The sequence below is a fragment of the Neocloeon triangulifer genome, unplaced genomic scaffold, assembly GCF_031216515.1.
Source record: "Neocloeon triangulifer isolate White Clay Creek 2 clone unplaced genomic scaffold, ASM3121651v1 ptg000014l, whole genome shotgun sequence".
In the NCBI taxonomy this organism is placed as follows: Eukaryota; Metazoa; Arthropoda; class Insecta; order Ephemeroptera; family Baetidae; genus Neocloeon; species Neocloeon triangulifer.
The window spans coordinates 11,393,395-11,410,301 of NW_026775556.1; the positions used below are offsets into that span (position 1 = coordinate 11,393,395).

A 16,907-nucleotide genomic window follows, 5' to 3' on the forward strand; every position below is an offset into this window, starting at 1 on the left:
GAACCATAGTGATCCACCTTTTTGGTTGCAGCAGCTCTGTTTACTCAGAGTAAATTATAATGACCTCCTTCATATTGAACAATAGTGATCATACAAATAAATATTTAATTAATACAAAAAAAATGTTATCTGATAGTCGTATTATCTGTAACAGAATAATGTTGAAACTGAACAGAAACACTGGAAATTCACGAAAAAAGAAAGAAAAATGTTGTTTTCTTCTTCTTGCAGCCACACACGCCGACACTTCTGAATGCGAGAAGATTCATTGTTATGTCATGCTCGAATAATTTGTAATTTTTGTCATTAAATAAAAATTGTACAAACTTTTTGAGAAAATTAAATGTGTTTAATTTAGCAAATTGTTATCACAATTTTTGAAATTAATTTTCACCACAAAATAAATTCTCTTATGAATAAAAAGCAAAAGGAAAAGAAATAAGAGAAGTTCTGATCTGAAAATAGAAAAATTATATTAAAAAATATGAAGCGCCTGCAGCCATGAGTGGTATGCAACTCGCAGAACACGTACTCATAAAATTGAAGAAATCAGTAACAGTGCTGCCATCTTTGCGGTGCTTTTGAAGTGTTAGAGGAACCGGTTCACCGTGTTGCGAATTTTCTGCAAACCGGCGACCACGCCCCCTCCAAGAGTCACACCACTTTTTTGCACTTCAGTTTGTCGATTCCCCTGTCCTGTCTGTCCGTCCTGCTTGCTATGCTCGCTGGCGTGACGTCTGCGGTCTCTTTGCAGTGCAGCGAGTGCGGGCGGCTTCGACTCTGTGATGAGCTGTGCTCACTCACATCAGCCTATTTGTGATTGATCGACCAAGATTCTGATAAGCCCAGTCCGAGTCTCGAGATTTGCGAAGAATTATCTTTTTGATACTCACGACACGACCGTGGTCTTCAGTCTTTGGGCCGCTCTGAACTGGACACGGAGAATAAAAATTTGCAGGTGAGAATAAAACTCGCACATGCTCGATAATATTGCACTAATTTGCATATATATGAACTTGGCTGATTTGTAGTGCTTCTCTATCGATCGTTGCTTTCCTCCGCTGCGAAATAAGTATTAAAAAATGCTCGAATGTTTTTGGTGTGGCCAACTTTTATGCAATTACCTTATTATTCAACCACTGCACTTTCGATTCAGCTTTTTTATAATATATTGATCGTGTTGCTTTCTCCGTTGCCAAACAATTGTGGTTAATGTCGTTGTTGGTGGGCCGGCACACGTTTTTTTGGCGCACAAGCAGCAGCTCTTTATTTTGATCTTGGTCAGTCTTGTTTCGGTACTGCCACTTAGCTGAAGGTACTAAAGTAAGTTTGCTTCAAAAATATGTTAATCCTATTTTACAAGTTTAATCTTGAAATACGTGCTCTGCTGGTGATTGCAATTGAAACTTTGGTCAAATCATCTTTATTAAAATATTGTTTTAATAATTCATATTATTTATAATAATTTTATCGTGTTAATTACAATTAATTAATTACTTAGAAATTAATCTTCCCACTTTTATTTTAAAAAAATGAAAGCTTGTTTTTTAATGCATTGTTTCTCCAAATTTGAGCAACAATTTATTTTTAATGTGATTTTTTTCTTCATTTGAATTTCAGTAGTGTATATGTTGCAATATATTAATAAAAAAATTATTCTAAACTTAAACAACTATGGACAAATATTTTTATAAATTAAATAGAGAAATTATTCATTGAAATATTTAATAAATATTATATTTTATTTCTTAATTTCTTCCTTTCAAAATAAATATAAATTTTACTCTTTTATAGCAAAATAAAGAAATTTTTTTTTAATTTGAAGCTGTAATAGATAAAGTTTCAGACTTTTCATTTGGTGAGACCCGTCTCTGATTCTTCAACTGAAATGCATTTTTTGCTGTTACGCTTGTTCACTATTCTGCTCATGCACTGAAGCAGCAAGTTGTGTAGTCGGCGGTAGCATGTTAATGACCCACTATTACTTATCACATCATGTGCAGAACATGCTGGGGTCCACCATCATCAGTCTCCAATCTCCTGCCACTTCAATAAACCTGCGATTGTTTATTGTTCATTCAAATAATTGTCTCGCCATTTCACCAACCATTGTTGACACGTTCAGTCATGCAGAATGATTTCACACTTAAAAATTATCAATTTTGATAATTGGGTGAAATTATTGCTCAACTTATAGAATGTTGGGTGATTAGAGGGAACAAGATTGACAGGGTCAGACCATTCAAAGTTCAATTTTGATAGTTTTCCGTTATTTTCTTATGATATTATTTTAAAAAACGCTTGGATATTTTTTACTGAACATCATATGGATGGTACAAAATATTTTTTATTTTAGAAATTAATTATAAATAATCATTAAGTTTAAGAGTTGTCTATTGTTAAGCCCTAAGAAACTTAGGAAAATGAAATATAATATGTATTTATATTTTTATACAAAATGAAAATTTAAAAAGCATTGAATAGCATTTGAAACTATTTCAAAATAAATTGTAATATCTGAATCACTAATTGGAAAAAAATGACTAAAAAAAAGTACAATAAAATTTGCCTTGTACAACTAATTCATTAAAATTGTACTTATAATTTTTTATTTTTAATTGAGTCTTAGAAATTGATATATTTTGCCGAATTAACATAACTGGCATATTTCACAAGCTTGGTATGTTAAAAATCAACGCCTGCAACACCAAATTTACTTCCAATTTTCCAAAACGTATTTCTTTATTAAATTTTAGTGTATTGCGATTCTCTGATCATGAATTTTTCCAATCAAATTTGTATCTCTTTTGTGTTTCAGACTCCCTTTTGCTTGTCACTCTGTCCCAGCTTCTGAGATAGCCGGTTGCAAAAAAATGGCACTGTTCAATTTTTCAAAGTCATTGACTACTCTGGGCGTAGTTAGACCAGCCGTCGTGCGACAGCCCATCAGCCTCAAGGTAGGAAGTGGAAAAAAATTATATTTTTGATTCGGCGCCACCAAGGTCAAATCAAATTGCACTTCTCCTAGCGTAGCTGCGGAATGGGCTGATCAAAAGTTGTTTGTTTCATTTTTCAGCCGATGCCTGCCTCGAGCATGCTGATGAACAGAAACATCGGAATCAGGTATGCCAGCGGCAAGCAGGGCGACCGCATCAGGGACCTTCACATCAACAAGCTCACCAAAAATCTCGATCTGGTAAGCTTAATTTGACGTTTTTGCATCAAAATAAGAAAATGACCTTGAAATTATTATTATTATTTTTTTATTCTCTCAAATTATGAAAGCGTACGACTTTGAATAAAAAGTATTATGAAATTTTTTATTTATTTTATGAAAATTAAATTTAATTGGTTCTTTTTATTAAATAATTTTTTTCTAGTTACAAAATTGTGCGTCCAAATTTCTATCTCATTTTTTTTATCTTGAGGAGGAATTATTATAAATTTCTATTTTAATTATTTTGAAATTTTCTTGCAAATTTTAAGTATTTGCACACAATATTTTCATTAAAATATACAATCCATAATTTTATAAGATTTTATTATTTTAAATAGTTAGTTATGATTTGTTTGATTGTTAGTTCACGGCTTCAAGTTCCAAACGATCATTGGAGAACGGTGGATCGACTCCGGCAGAGGCAGGAACTTCGAAATCCCTTAAACTAAAGGAGGGTGACAATTCTCAGCAGCCGTTGGTCGTCATGTTGCCGTGGCTCATGAGTCAAAACAAGCACATTGCAAAGTACGCCAACTTCTACCTGAAGATTGGTTTTGAAGTCCTCACCTGTCGCCTTACACCCTGGCAGCTTCTATGGCCTGCTAAAGGCAGCCAGGTATGGAAAAAATTAAATCGATAAAAAAAAATAAAATTCTTCAAAAATTATGTTACAGGTCGTAGCAAATGATTTGCTTCATTTTCTGGACGTCAACACGCGGGATCGTCCAATTCTGATTCACGGCTTCTCGGTGGGAGGCTATCTTTGGGGTGAGGTGCTCTCTATAGCCCAGGCCGATGAGGCTAGATTCAAGCCAGTCATGAACAACATCGTGGGTCACATTTGGGACAGCGCGGCTGATATGCAGGATATTCCCGATGGTCTGCCTGCTGCAGTGTTTCCTAGAAATATGATGCTGCAAAACGCATTTCGAAAATATGTCAAGTGTGTAATTGCATTTTTTTTTTAAAAATTGAAATTATTATAATTTACTTTCCAGATACCACATGAGAACTTTCTATGACGGAGCTACATGTCATTACATCCGTTCTAGTCAAATGTATCACAGTTCGATGGTTCGAACCCCTGCCTTATTCTTGGTATCCAAGAGAGATCCTATTGGGAAACCAGAGAGCAACCTGAAGGTGGCTGAAAACTGGGAAGCGTTGGGCATTGATGTAAGTTTTTTTTTAAATTTTATTTTAGAACCTTGATTTGATTTGGTTATTTCTTCAGGTTCGCTTCAAAGTTTGGAATGACTCACACCATGTGGGCCACTTCAGAAAGTACCCAGAGGAGTACATCGCTGAAGTAGCAGCATTCTTGGCTAAGATTGGTCTCATGCCTGTGGCCTGCAAAGCTCGTGCAAAATTGTGATCGTCTCGTGATGAACCTGACATTCCTATTCATCGTGGAAATCATTCTACTTAATTTTTTTTCTATTTTTATGCTTCACTTTTTGGAAGTTTTTAATTTTTTTTATTGTTCTTAAAATTGAAACTCAAATTGCCTGTAGTAGAATTTGTTGGCTTGTAGAAAATTAGCTGGTTTAAGGTTGAAGTGCTGGCAAGATCAAGAGAGATACTTCTTGTTGCTATGTTAACCCTTATAGTCCTTTTACACATACACTAATTATTACCTCTTTGACCCATTGTCCGTTATCAATATTTGATCATACCACTTTGATAGCAGCATTGATATTATGATGATGAGCACATTTAATGTATTATCTTTGAATTTTTAGTGGCCAGGTGTGTCTCTTTTGACCTCTTGTTGATGGAAGAGTTGTTTGGAATTTAATCAGCTGTTGAAAATTAAAAATAAACTCACTCTCCTTTTACTGCTTGCACTACTTATTGTCTATATTGAAGTCACATCAAAATTTGAATGACGTACCATGTAAAATACAACTAAAGGAAACTTTGGAGAAATTATTTCCTCTGTCAACAAATAGCTTTGAGAATAAATTGATATTAAACGAAGTACACTGCTTAAATTTATTTTGCAACCCAATTTGTTAGAGCAAAGCTTATAAATTTAGCTATATCGTTATTAGTGGCTAAGTGGAGTATGCTCTTGCCCTCCATCCCGGAGATTGTGGGTTCGATTCCCACTCCAGGCGGATTTTCCTCGGGGGAACCTGAGTGATTTCTCATGCTGGGACTGCGAGTAAAGGGTTGAAAGTCGGCCGGGGGCCCCAGGATTTCGTGTTGAGAAGGGTGTTTGCATTGCACCCTAGTTGTACGCAAAAGCGTTTAATACAAAATCCTTTTATTTTAAACAGAATCTTAAATCTTTGATAATAATTTACAAAAAATTTATATTCTCCATTATTCACCTAATTGCACTTAATATTATTATTTATTATCCCTAAATATTAATTAAGCAAAGAGAAAAATTTAAAATTAAAAGCATGCCAGAAAAGTGAGCATCCCGCCAATTCGGCCAATTTTTGATTTACTGTAATTAATCCGTTTCATTGTTGGTAGATGGCGCCGCAGTCGATTTATTTACCTTCTGACAGCGAAAGTTAAGATAGGGATATGATTCACAAGTGTCACAAAGTGTCATAAAATTGGATTCCTACACTTAAAAATAGTCTTTTAAGCTTATTAAACGCTCAAAACTTTCATTTTTGATACTCTCCATCAACAACCAACCGTTAAAAGTGCGTACATTTATTATTTCGTGCGAAAATCAAAATAATTTTCCGTGTTGTTATTGGGTTGTAAACAACGCTTTTGCTTTGGTTCATAAATTGTCTTGTCTATCAACATGTTTAAAAATTCAAATCGTTTCCAGAATTCAACGATGGAGTGGTTATTCGGACGGCGAATGTCTCCTGAAGAGATGCTGAGGAAAAATCAGAGAGCCTTAAACAAAGCCATGAGAGACCTAGACAGAGAAAAGGTTAGGATGGAACAACAAGAAAAAAAGATAATCATGGACATCAAGAAGATGGCTAAAGAAGGTCAAATGGTTTGTGATTAAAATTTAAAAAGAAAACATTTTGCTTATAAGATGGAATTCATAGGAATCTGTGAAAATTATGGCCAAAGATTTGGTCAGGACCAGGCGCTATGTGAAGAAGTTCATGCTGATGAAGGCAAACATCCAGGCCGTGTCTCTCAAAGTGCAGACCCTCCGGTCACAAAACGCGATGGCCGAGGCCATGAAGGGAGTTACCAAGGCGATGCAGAACATGAACAGACAGCTGAATTTGCCTCAGATCCAAAAAATCCTGCAAGAATTTGAAAAGCAGTCGGAAATTATGGACATGAAAGAGGAGATGATGAATGAAGCTATTGATGACGCAATGGAAGATGAAGGGGACGAGGAGGAGAGGTAAATTTTTAATTGTCACTCCTTGCGTGGTTTTTACTATGAATTAATTACAGTGATGCTGTCGTCTCTCAAGTGCTAGACGAACTTGGTCTCCAACTTGGTGACCAACTTTCTGGACTACCTGAGGCGTCTGGTTCGCTGGTGGCCCCGAAAGGAAAAACTGCTGTTCCTGCTGCAGCTGGTCCAGTTTCAGATGCTGACGCAGACTTGCAGGCAAGGCTGGACAATCTGCGCCGGGAGTAAATTGCTTCTCTGGTCATACATTAATTGGTATTCCATTCTAAAATGGTTTATTTCATTATAATTTATTTTTGTGCGGTTATTCATGCCTGGGAAAAGCCACATTCACTTTGACCGCTTTTAGAATAACCGAAGAGTTATTTTCCAAATCAATATGTTAAAAAATTGTGTAAGTTAGAAGCTAGAATGTTTATATTATTACAAATTAAATTTTAATATTGAAAATTGAATTTTAAGCTTAATCTAGTTTTATTGCACAACAAGGTTTGAACCCACTTTTTTCATTTTGCAACTTCTTTTTAATATTTCCTCACAGACAGCATCCATTTTTTTTATGCTACTTAACATCAACAGTTTGCTGCTGCTTAAATTTTTTTTTTTATAAATCGTACTCTGCTCCAAGCACTAATTTACACTTTTATTTAAAACTTTTTTTCTTGCATTACGGATTTGAGAAAATTGTATTGTGTTATTGAAAAATACAGAATTATTATGGTCAAATTAGCAACATTTTATTACATGAATAATCAAAAATACAAGAAACTCTTGCTTCAATTGGAATATGTTGGCCTTTGGCATTGAGGCCACGCAACACGCTGTGAATCCTCTTATATTTAATAAGTACTTGCAAAAATTCCAAGCTCTTTGTCAAACTTTGATTCCTTCAGCATTAAATAATAAGTTTGACAGAAAACGTTGTAGAGTAGAAGACAGTACGATATAATATTCCAACTCATGGAATGTAGTTCGATGAAATCGGCAGCATTGCTGCTCACACAACTTAAACACTTAGAAGGAGGATCGGACAATATAATTTAATATTATAATACATTCAACGATTCTTGTGTCTTTTAAGAACATATACTCAGGAACATAAATTCATGACAATGAGGATGAAGGAAACACTATTGAGAAACATTTACAAATTACACAAGTGATTTATAAATTAATTATATCAAAGTTGATGGAAGAGACATCTCGCATTATGTAAGAGAGCAACAAATACATCCAAACAGCAACTCCGCAGGAAGAGCAACGGCTGTCGTTTTTGACGGGTGGCGTTGCTTCTTGTGTTGAAACAACATACTTTGGGATTCCATTTGGCTGGGCCAATGGTTTGATATTCTAAATGAGCATTCTTGTTTTTAGATCAGTCGCATCTCGCTTAGAGATCAATTGAGTGGGGTCGGAGAACTCCGCTGATTTTGGTGTTCAAGACAGCCGTGCGAAATTTGGGTTTTCACACCTCCAGTTGACGGCGTTGGGCCCAAATTTGTAGACTAACCTTCTGTGAGTTACTGGTTGGAGAATTTTGCTCTTGTAGTAATACCTGAAACAATAAGAAATTTAAATTAGTTTTCTTGCCACAAAATCTTTTTAAAAAGTAAAGTCAGTCAGCTGTCATTATTTACACAGCAAAAAAGAAGAAATTTCTCTCAGAAAAGCAAGATACAGAAGCCAAACTCAAAGCATCTGTAACCTTACGTATGAGATCAATAATATGTGTACGAAGTCGAATAGTCTTGGCTTTTCCAGCCATGTGCATTGGGACCAAATTTGTAGACTAACTTCTTGGGATATCTACCGGTTTTAGGAACGGGTACAAGGATTTGTCGGATGTAGTAGGTCCTGGATAACAAGCAGGTTATTGAGGATCAGGTTCAGGTGTTAATTTTTGGATTTGCATGATTTTTAGTTTAAATTATTGCTCTCAAATCTCACCTCATGGCTCGGCTCAGCTTCTCGTAAGTCATGTTGGAGTTTTTCCTCTTGTCACCCCACAGCTTGGCAACTTTTTCGCTGCTGACGAATCGGAAGACACCCTCTTCGTGGTTCTCCCAGCAGATGAGACTAGGGCAGTACTTGGGTTCCTTCAGGAGATCGCGGATGAATTCCCAAAGTTTTCCGTGGCTCTTTTCTGTGGATCAAGCAAAAAAAAATTAGTTCCGAGAACCGATTCACCGACAATATAATTACACACCTCTGCGTTTTGCCTTGCTCATAATGCTGGGCGGCCTTCCTCTCTTGCCGGTGCGACGGGGCACTTGCACTGCTGGTTTTTCCTGCTCAAAATCTTCAGCATCGTCTTCTGATGTGTATTCATCATCCTTGTAGCTGTAGCCCTGTTGTGCCCACGGGTAGTCCATTTGTGAACTGCTTTCCTGCTTGACTTCGTGCAACATCTCGTGGTTACCTGTTGATAAACCAAAACACCAATGGTGAAAATTTCATTCATCAGAGAGTAATAATCGGCTTTATGAATGAGCGAGGATGATTCATTTGAAAGCTATCTGGGTAGTATCACTTTAAGCAAACAAATTCGAGTTTCCTCATAGCCGTTTGCTGACTAACTTCTCGTAAAAAGCCTCCCAACAGACGTGGCAAGAGCCAATAGGAGCGAATGAGGAAAACCAAACTCACCATTATTGAAAACGTGTCCGTCTGGAATGTAACCGGACGAGTGAGGGTTGTACGAGTAGAGCTCGTCGCAGGCCTTTTGAAGGGTTGGCGCCGAGATGCCGAGTTTCTCGGCAAACATTTCAATGTCGTTGGTGAGCATTCGGTACAGGTCGGACACATTGGAGAACTGCAGCTCCTGCAACCTTGCGGTGTCCGCACCATACTGGACGAACCAGTCGACGACAGCCTTTTTGTTCCACAGGTTGTTCGTGTCTGGTTTCTTATCATATTCTGACGTGTCGATTTCTGCGGACAAAACAAGATATATTTTAATATGAATAAAAGAAGTAAAATTATGTTAATTTTTTACTTTTTTAAAGCAAATATACAAAATTGGTTTTGCAATTTCTTTAATAAAATGAATTAAAAAACAAACAAGAAAAGTTTATTAATTAATTATTTATTTAGTTTTATAGCCTATTTCAAGGTAAATTAAAAAAATGTAAATGAGGCTTTACCTAGTGACGAGAGTGGAATTTCTTTGCAGTTGGCGGTGGATGGCATCGACATGCTGCTGGTGTCCTTTCCCTCAAGCACGTCACATGAACTCTTGAAAATGCTAGAAGTTTCTGTTTCGAAACTCTGTAACAATTTGAGAAACACATTTCACTTCTCCGAAATCTTTTCTTTTTTTTAGCGGGGGGCTGATTTCAATTAGAGAATAATAAGAAGGCGCGCGCTCTTTCCTTGTGCATGGCGGCGCTTTATAAAATATGCACGGCCGCAAGTGAACTGGCGGCGGCGAGTGCAAGGGGGGCAATAAAAGAGTGCTTCCAGGAATTTTATATTATACTTACATTTGGGTGAAAGTTGTCGTTGGAAGTTGGGTAGTTTTGATCAAAACTGAAGTCGTACGAATCAGCAGAGTTGAAATTCATATTCAAATTCTGCAACAAAAGCAGGCGAAATGCGTTAGTCAAATTGCGCGCGGTTAAATAATTTGAGCGAGTATTATAAAGTGCACAATTGGCCAACGTTGCGCGACACAAGAAGAAAAGACCGTCGCCGCTGCTGGCGTGTGCAGTGCAACTGAATTTCACTTACTTCGTGCATAAAAAATGGCGATAAATTTTAATTTCTTAAAAACATCAGACTTGAAATTTTGCAGGGGGGACTGTTATCACCATACGAGTGTACAATTATAATAATTGGCCGAAAGTTGAGGGCAAAAATATAGCCAAACGTGTCAGGAAAATGGCTAAAATCTTACACATTAATAATAAAAAGCCAAGTTAATTGTTGCTGCAATAAACTTTAGCAAAAGTAATAGAACATTTTTATTGCATTTTAAACAAATATAATAATGAAATTAAGAAAAATAGAATAATAGTCGATATTTCTAATGAAAAATTAAATTCACGTGGCTAGTTATAACGTTTTTTAAACACATCATGATTAACGAAAGATGGTTAAATTTGTATATATCACAAAAAACAAATTAAATAAATAAAATAACCCCACAAAAGTCGAAATGCGCAGTAAAAACGTGTCAAAATTACCTCCATAGAGCCAAAGAATAAAAGAAAACAGGTAGCGTCCAAGAAAGTTTTTCAACGCAGCGTGCTTCACACATGCAGATTGCGAAATAATATGTATAACCGCGGCGTGTTAAAAAAATAAAAAGAACTAAATGCGATCGGTGTCGAGACCGAATTGGCGGCTCTTGGGGCGCCGGGCCGGGACGTTCCTACCTGCCTGCATGGTGCCAATCATTTGTCCCGGTGAATCAGGTAAAAATGTGCGGGGATATAACATTAGGTAGTATCCCACTCATCCATCATCGGAGGAGGAAAGTCGGGCTCTAAATTTCATATCTGCCGGGACTTTCCAGCGAGCGGCGCGGCCAATCAGCGGCGCCGTTCGCGAGCGTCGCCATGGCAACGCGGCGCTACGTATAAAATCTATACTGCCCTACTACCTCACTGACTCACGATGGTGCTCAACGAGGAAAGTGTTGCAAATAAAGCGCGCCGCTGATTGGCCGTCGCGCCACCGCGTTTCCCCGAACTGGTGACGTAGGACCTTTAAGACGAGGCTGCCGCCTCGAACCGAACACTTACCCGGAGCGAGAAAAGGTGAACGGCAGAATCTGATCGCACATACTAATTATTCAAATAAACGCCAATGACGCGCAATTAGCCAATGACCTCGCAGCGAGAAATTTGCGATTGTAATAAAATTGAATAAAATAGCGAAAAAATATAATATAATAAATTTAAATAATAATAATAACAATCAACTACCCCCTTTCGACGAGGGTTGGAAATAACAATTTTTTTTTAGTACCAAGTAACTTAAATTCGCCAATTCATTAGATAAGATTACCTGAAAAGTCCGTGAGAAGTATCTGAGCATTTTCGGTTTGGTCCAGATTTGTGTACCTGCTGCGGAATTTTAAAGACCGGAACCCGAGCTTGGCATTGAAAGGCCGCAATAGCTGACCGCGCGTCCGACCGATCCAGCGCCCCCACACAGCCTGAAGCTTGGAAAAGGCGCCGCCGTGCCGAGATAAACGCGCATTTTCCTTGTACCGCAGCATGGAGCCCACCGCCGTGGCAAATAATAATTGAGTTCATGAATGACCACGTCGCTACCGCGATAAAAAAAAAAATAAAATTGGGCGACGTGCTGATTAAAACTTAATGACGACAAGGGAAGAGGGCAGCGAAAGACAAGGAAAACGAAAATAAAGCACACGAGACCGTCTGTCGCGAGCGAGATAACAAAACTCTAATGTGGCAAAGGAAAATGGTTAACTGAAAAACTTGACCTCTCATGACCACCAAGAGTTTTTGAATAAAAATAGCAACCGAAACAAGGAAAATGAAAAAAAAACCTAATCTAAAATCTCAAACTTAAATTTAAAGCTCTTAATTCATATAGAGATAATTTTGACACTAAAATTTTTCCTAAATAATTGAACCCTTAAAATGAAAACAAATAAATAAATAAATTTTGTAAATTTGTACTTACATGGTGGAGGTAGTGCTCTGGCAGGGCTGCACTGGACAGGAAAACCTGTTGCTGATGATCCATGAAAAAGGGGTTGTAGTTGAACTCATCCACGAGGGGTGAGAGGGCTTGGAGTTGGGGTGCCTGGGCACCGTTGACCAAAGACGTGCACTCTACGGGCGGCATGAGTCAAATGTGTTCTATCGCGCGCTGTGTACTGATTATAGCTGGCGAGCTCGCGGGCCATGTGGAGTGCAGCGGTGCTGTGTTTGGCGCTGCCGGGGCCTTCCCGAGTCGCGCCTGCTCCCACTGGCTGCCGCCACTGACGTCAGTGGTTCTGATAGCCAATAGCCGCGTTATCGCCGAGCCGGTTCTTGGAAGAGAGAGAATGTTTACAACGCAATGAAAACACGCGGCTCGCGTGCTTATGTCGTTTTTTCATAGGTGAGAGCCGAGCCGGTTACAGGTGGTGATTCACTCAATTATCTCCTCCTCCTCCGACGAGTTGAATTTTTGATACGGCGCTTTTTTGGATCAGCTTCCGTGAATTCGGAAGTGGGTTCCAGAAATTGTTGACAGTATTTTGCGCCGTATACAAATTTGGCGTTATAATATTTACTTTTCAGATTTCCTAAAGAAAATTTCTCATAATAAAAAAAATTGTGATTATTTAATAATTTGTCCCAAAACTTGTAAGAAAAAAATTTAGAAGATAATAAGATTAAGATAATTGATAATTGTTGCTGATTACTTGATAAATAATAATTTACTTTCAAGTAAAATAAATCTTCCAATCTACATTTTTGAGATGATAGATTCCAACTTGATGGAAGTTAGTATGCAACTTGCAATAACACATGGCATAGCAATTTCATTTCAAGTGAATTTTTAATGAAAATTTTAAAATTCGCTATACAAGCACATACTATTGGCTATAATATTATCACAAATTATTGTTAAATACATTATATCAATTAATTTTTAGCCGTAGAAAAAAAAATAATTATAACAATCAATGCTCTATTTTTTTAACTCTACTTCGAATAATTATTATTGGTTTATTTTGCGGTAAATATTTTGCAATACCCAAACATAACATTTTTATTCAAGGCAAGTTTTAGCTTCACAAAAGGAGGCAGGGCGACCGATGAGGGGAATTTCCGTGTATTTTAATTCTAGGTTAGGAAATTTACTAAATGTGAAATATTTGGAAAACTTCATAATTCTAAATTTTGATGACATTACAGTAGTAACATGCTATTTAAATCCGAAGATACGTTCTACAACAGTGACTAATGAACTTCTCTCAATCCTTAAATATGTTGAAAATTTTGAAAATTTCATTTTGGCTGGAGACTTTAATTGCCGACTGGATACTAAAAACAGAAAAATTGACTCGCTGCTTGATTTTGCTGAGGAAAACAGTCTGACAATAGTAAATGAATATCCATATAAAAGTACCTACGACTGTAGTAATGGTCATAGTGTGGTTGATTTAATCTTCAAAGGGCCAAAAATTTACACCGAAAATTTTAAAATTTGCCCAACCATAAGAAAACATAATTTTATTTCAATAGAATTTAATTTCACAAAACAAAAGAACAGAAATGGGGACATGTCTTTGAATAAGAAAAATTTTAAATTAGATGAAAACATACTTAAAGAGCTTATTGAGACTAAATATAAAAATATTCTAAGAACAAATCTGGAAAAGGGGGACGTTGAAGAGTTTTATAAAAATATGATAAATATTATGAAAGAGGCCGACATTCCTCGTAGGCAAACTGAACGGATTAGTCAACCGTGGTTTGATTCTGAATGCTACGAATTAAAACAGAAATTGAACGAATGGAGAGAGTGCTTGGAAGTGGCTGAAAGTTTAAATGTAACTAGTATAATCAAGATTCTATTACCGCACTATACCGCAATAAAAAGAAATTACAAAAATGTGTGTGAAATGAAGAAGAACGCTTTTGTGCAAATGAAGGAGTTGGACATTTTAAAAGAGGCGGAGCAGAATAAGTGCTATAAAATTCTCAAGTTGAGCAAAAGTTTTTACAATACAAACAATATAATGATGGATGAATGGGAGTGCAATTTTGAAAAAATTTTCAACGAGAAAAAATTGAGTGAAAATGAATCTTTAAATCTGAAAGAGATGATAGTAGATTACAGAAATGATATAAATTTTTCACCTATTATGGAAGAAGAAGTTTTGTTAGCATTAAAGAAAATGAAAAACGGGAAATCCCCTGGACCTGACAAAGTGAAGAATGAAAATATTAAACTACTTGTTGAATCCTTACTCCCCGAAATAACGCAATTTTTCACCAAATGCTTGGAGCTAGGAACATGTCCAGAGGAATGGAGGCAGTCAAATCTAAAACTCTTGTATAAGGGAAAAGGGGACGCGGAAAATACAAATTCATATAGAGGAATATGTATTAGTTCGGCTTTTTACAATCTGTTAGATCGTGTACTGCATGCACGTATCTACTCATCTTTGATTCACGAGATTCCAGGCAATCAATATGGTTTTGTGAAAGGAAAATCCACTTTACAGGCAATTAAGTCCTTAGTTAATAACATTCAAGAGACAGTTTATAAGAAGAAATCACCCTTATATGCCTTATTTTTGGATGTAAGTAAAGCTTTTGACTCAATAGATAGGGCGTTTATTTTTAAGAAGTTAATAGAAAGCAAGAAGCTAACGTTCACGGAGTTAAATTATTTAGCTCACAACTTAGACTTAAATTTCTTGAGAATAGTAGATGGAGTAACAGTATCAAAACTTATTACACAATCAAATGGGGTAAGACAGGGGGGATGCACGTCCCCATTTCTGTTCAATTACTCTTTAGCTGATATAAATAATATTCTACGAGATTTGCCAAACGTGAAAGCCATTTATTATGCAGATGATATTGTTTTAACCTCAGAAAAATTAAGTGACTTGAAAATTGCTTTAGCCAGAATGAAAGAATTTTTGTTAAAACGCAGTTTGAAACTTAACTTGGAAAAGTGCAAATTCATGAAATTTAGAAATAAGGGTCTAGGAAAATATGCATTAAGTGACCGCCTAGATTTAGGTGGAATTGAAATAGAGAGAGTTGCTGAGTTTACATATTTAGGAGTTACTTTTCAACCATCAGGAATCTCTTTTGGAAAGCACATTGAAAAAAGAACAAGAGCTGCATTGCTGGCCACTTATAATATACGAGAACTAAAACAATTATCCATTGAAACAGCACACAAGCTATTTGATCTAAAAATTTCCCCAATTGCGTCCTACGGCATTGAAGAAATATGGCCTTTCCTAACAAAGACTGATTTTGAAAATCTTGAAAAAGTCAAAACAAGATATTTAAAAAGAGTTTTAGGACTGTCCAAGTATATTAGATCTAGATTTGTGTATGAATTAGTTGACACTGATCTCTTTGTATCGGACTTACAGGTAAAATATTCTCTAACTGAAACTGAAGCATTCCAGAAATTTTGTGTGTCTAAATATTTAAACAAACTTGAGATATGTGATGAGTTCTACGAGACAGAAACTATGAAGAATAAAAATTGGCAATGTGCAATGTTCAGTGATCGCCAAGTGTTTACGAGATTTGCCTGTCACGGGTACCACTATTTATTTTGTAAGAATAAAAATTTTCATTCTCAAGCGACAATAGATTGTGAATGCAAGCACTGCGGTAAGAAATGTTCACAATATCATATTCTTGAATGTAATGAACGAAAACTAAGCCTAAGAGAGGCTGCAAAAATCAAAATTAACTAATTTTGTACTTTGTAATAATTATCGAAACAAGCTTAATTGTAAAATTAATTTTAGGAAGACAAATTAGCTTTAGACACCCGTTGTACACCTAGTTGTGTTCAATAAATACTCTATCTAATACCCAAACATAATGCATTTCGCTAAATTAAATAAAAAAATTGAAGTTGGAGAAGTATATTATTAAGAGGGAAATTATTTTCTAGGTGCTTCATTTAAAACCCTGTGGAAACGCACTCCGTCAAAACTTCATAAAATAAAAATTTTTTCCCCCAGTGCGGCCCCAGTTGAATAATGAATTTAATTTATCTTGTTTTATTTAATATCATGTTTTGATAAAATATTTATTATCTTGTGGTTGTGCGATACTAATATAATATTATTATAAATATTGCATTCCCTACGAAATTCCAGACAAAATAAAAATACACAATGCGGCTTGTTTTGAAAGGCAACTTGTAACTTGATAAAAAAAAATCCGGCATGAGTATTATGTTATTTATATAAGGATCGATTTTTTCTCTTATTTTTCTCCCTTTTAAGAAGAGGAGATGAGTAACGGTATTTTTTTTTCTAAGCATTCATAGTTCCAACTCCCCAACTTGCCATGCTTGTCTGTATAGTTAATTGAGAAGCAAGGTTTGTGCGCCTAATTGAAAGAGATTAATGGTATTTTGTTAGCAAACTAAGCAAACATTTAGCAATCAAACGGCAACAATGTAAGTGTTAGATTGTTCAGTATATATATAAAACTCTCAACATCTGTTGTGATTTATAGTTTTCCGCAGGCACGTGGAACATTTCTTTAATCTCTACGCGCGGAAGTTTAGTGATACGGGGGCTGTTTTGTCGCGAGTTCAAGCATGACTTGAAAAGTCCCATGGTTTCCCCCCGTCCAACTACAAAAGCTG

General features: G+C 36.2%; 3 protein-coding genes across 7 annotated transcripts; 2 read left to right on the plus strand and 1 right to left on the minus strand.

Annotated features, from left to right (window-relative positions):
- Window positions 1–645: 645 nt before the first annotated feature.
- LOC132200232 (transmembrane protein 53) lies at window positions 646–5,203 on the plus strand. Its single transcript, XM_059625551.1, has 7 exons — window positions 646–958; window positions 2,819–2,957; window positions 3,077–3,196; window positions 3,582–3,833; window positions 3,892–4,160; window positions 4,216–4,393; window positions 4,452–5,203. The coding sequence occupies exons 2-7, from the start codon at window positions 2,874–2,876 to the stop codon at window positions 4,590–4,592; spliced, it is 1,044 nt and encodes a 347-aa protein (XP_059481534.1). The 5' UTR covers window positions 646–958; window positions 2,819–2,873; the 3' UTR covers window positions 4,593–5,203.
- A 517-nt stretch (window positions 5,204–5,720) lies between these two features.
- Window positions 5,721–7,036, plus strand: LOC132200233 (charged multivesicular body protein 2a). Its single transcript, XM_059625552.1, has 4 exons — window positions 5,721–5,883; window positions 6,018–6,194; window positions 6,250–6,560; window positions 6,614–7,036. The coding sequence occupies exons 2-4, from the start codon at window positions 6,027–6,029 to the stop codon at window positions 6,801–6,803; spliced, it is 669 nt and encodes a 222-aa protein (XP_059481535.1). The 5' UTR covers window positions 5,721–5,883; window positions 6,018–6,026; the 3' UTR covers window positions 6,804–7,036.
- A 234-nt stretch (window positions 7,037–7,270) lies between these two features.
- Window positions 7,271–12,475, minus strand: LOC132200231 (ETS-related transcription factor Elf-3-like). 5 transcript variants are annotated; one of them, XM_059625545.1, is made up of 8 exons: window positions 12,234–12,475; window positions 10,058–10,147; window positions 9,719–9,842; window positions 9,222–9,506; window positions 8,782–8,994; window positions 8,523–8,718; window positions 8,286–8,429; window positions 7,271–8,130 (listed from the first exon to the last, which is right to left on the minus strand). In XM_059625545.1, exons 1-7 carry the CDS (start codon window positions 12,396–12,398, stop codon window positions 8,294–8,296), a joined length of 1,209 nt encoding a protein of 402 aa, XP_059481528.1. In that variant the 5' UTR covers window positions 12,399–12,475; the 3' UTR covers window positions 7,271–8,130; window positions 8,286–8,293. The 5 variants fall into 5 exon arrangements, with proteins under 5 accessions (XP_059481528.1, XP_059481530.1, XP_059481533.1 ...); XM_059625547.1 differs by lacking the exon at window positions 12,234–12,475 and adding an exon at window positions 11,586–11,778; XM_059625550.1 differs by lacking the exon at window positions 12,234–12,475 and adding an exon at window positions 10,952–11,105.
- Window positions 12,476–16,907: the final 4,432 nt, after the last annotated feature.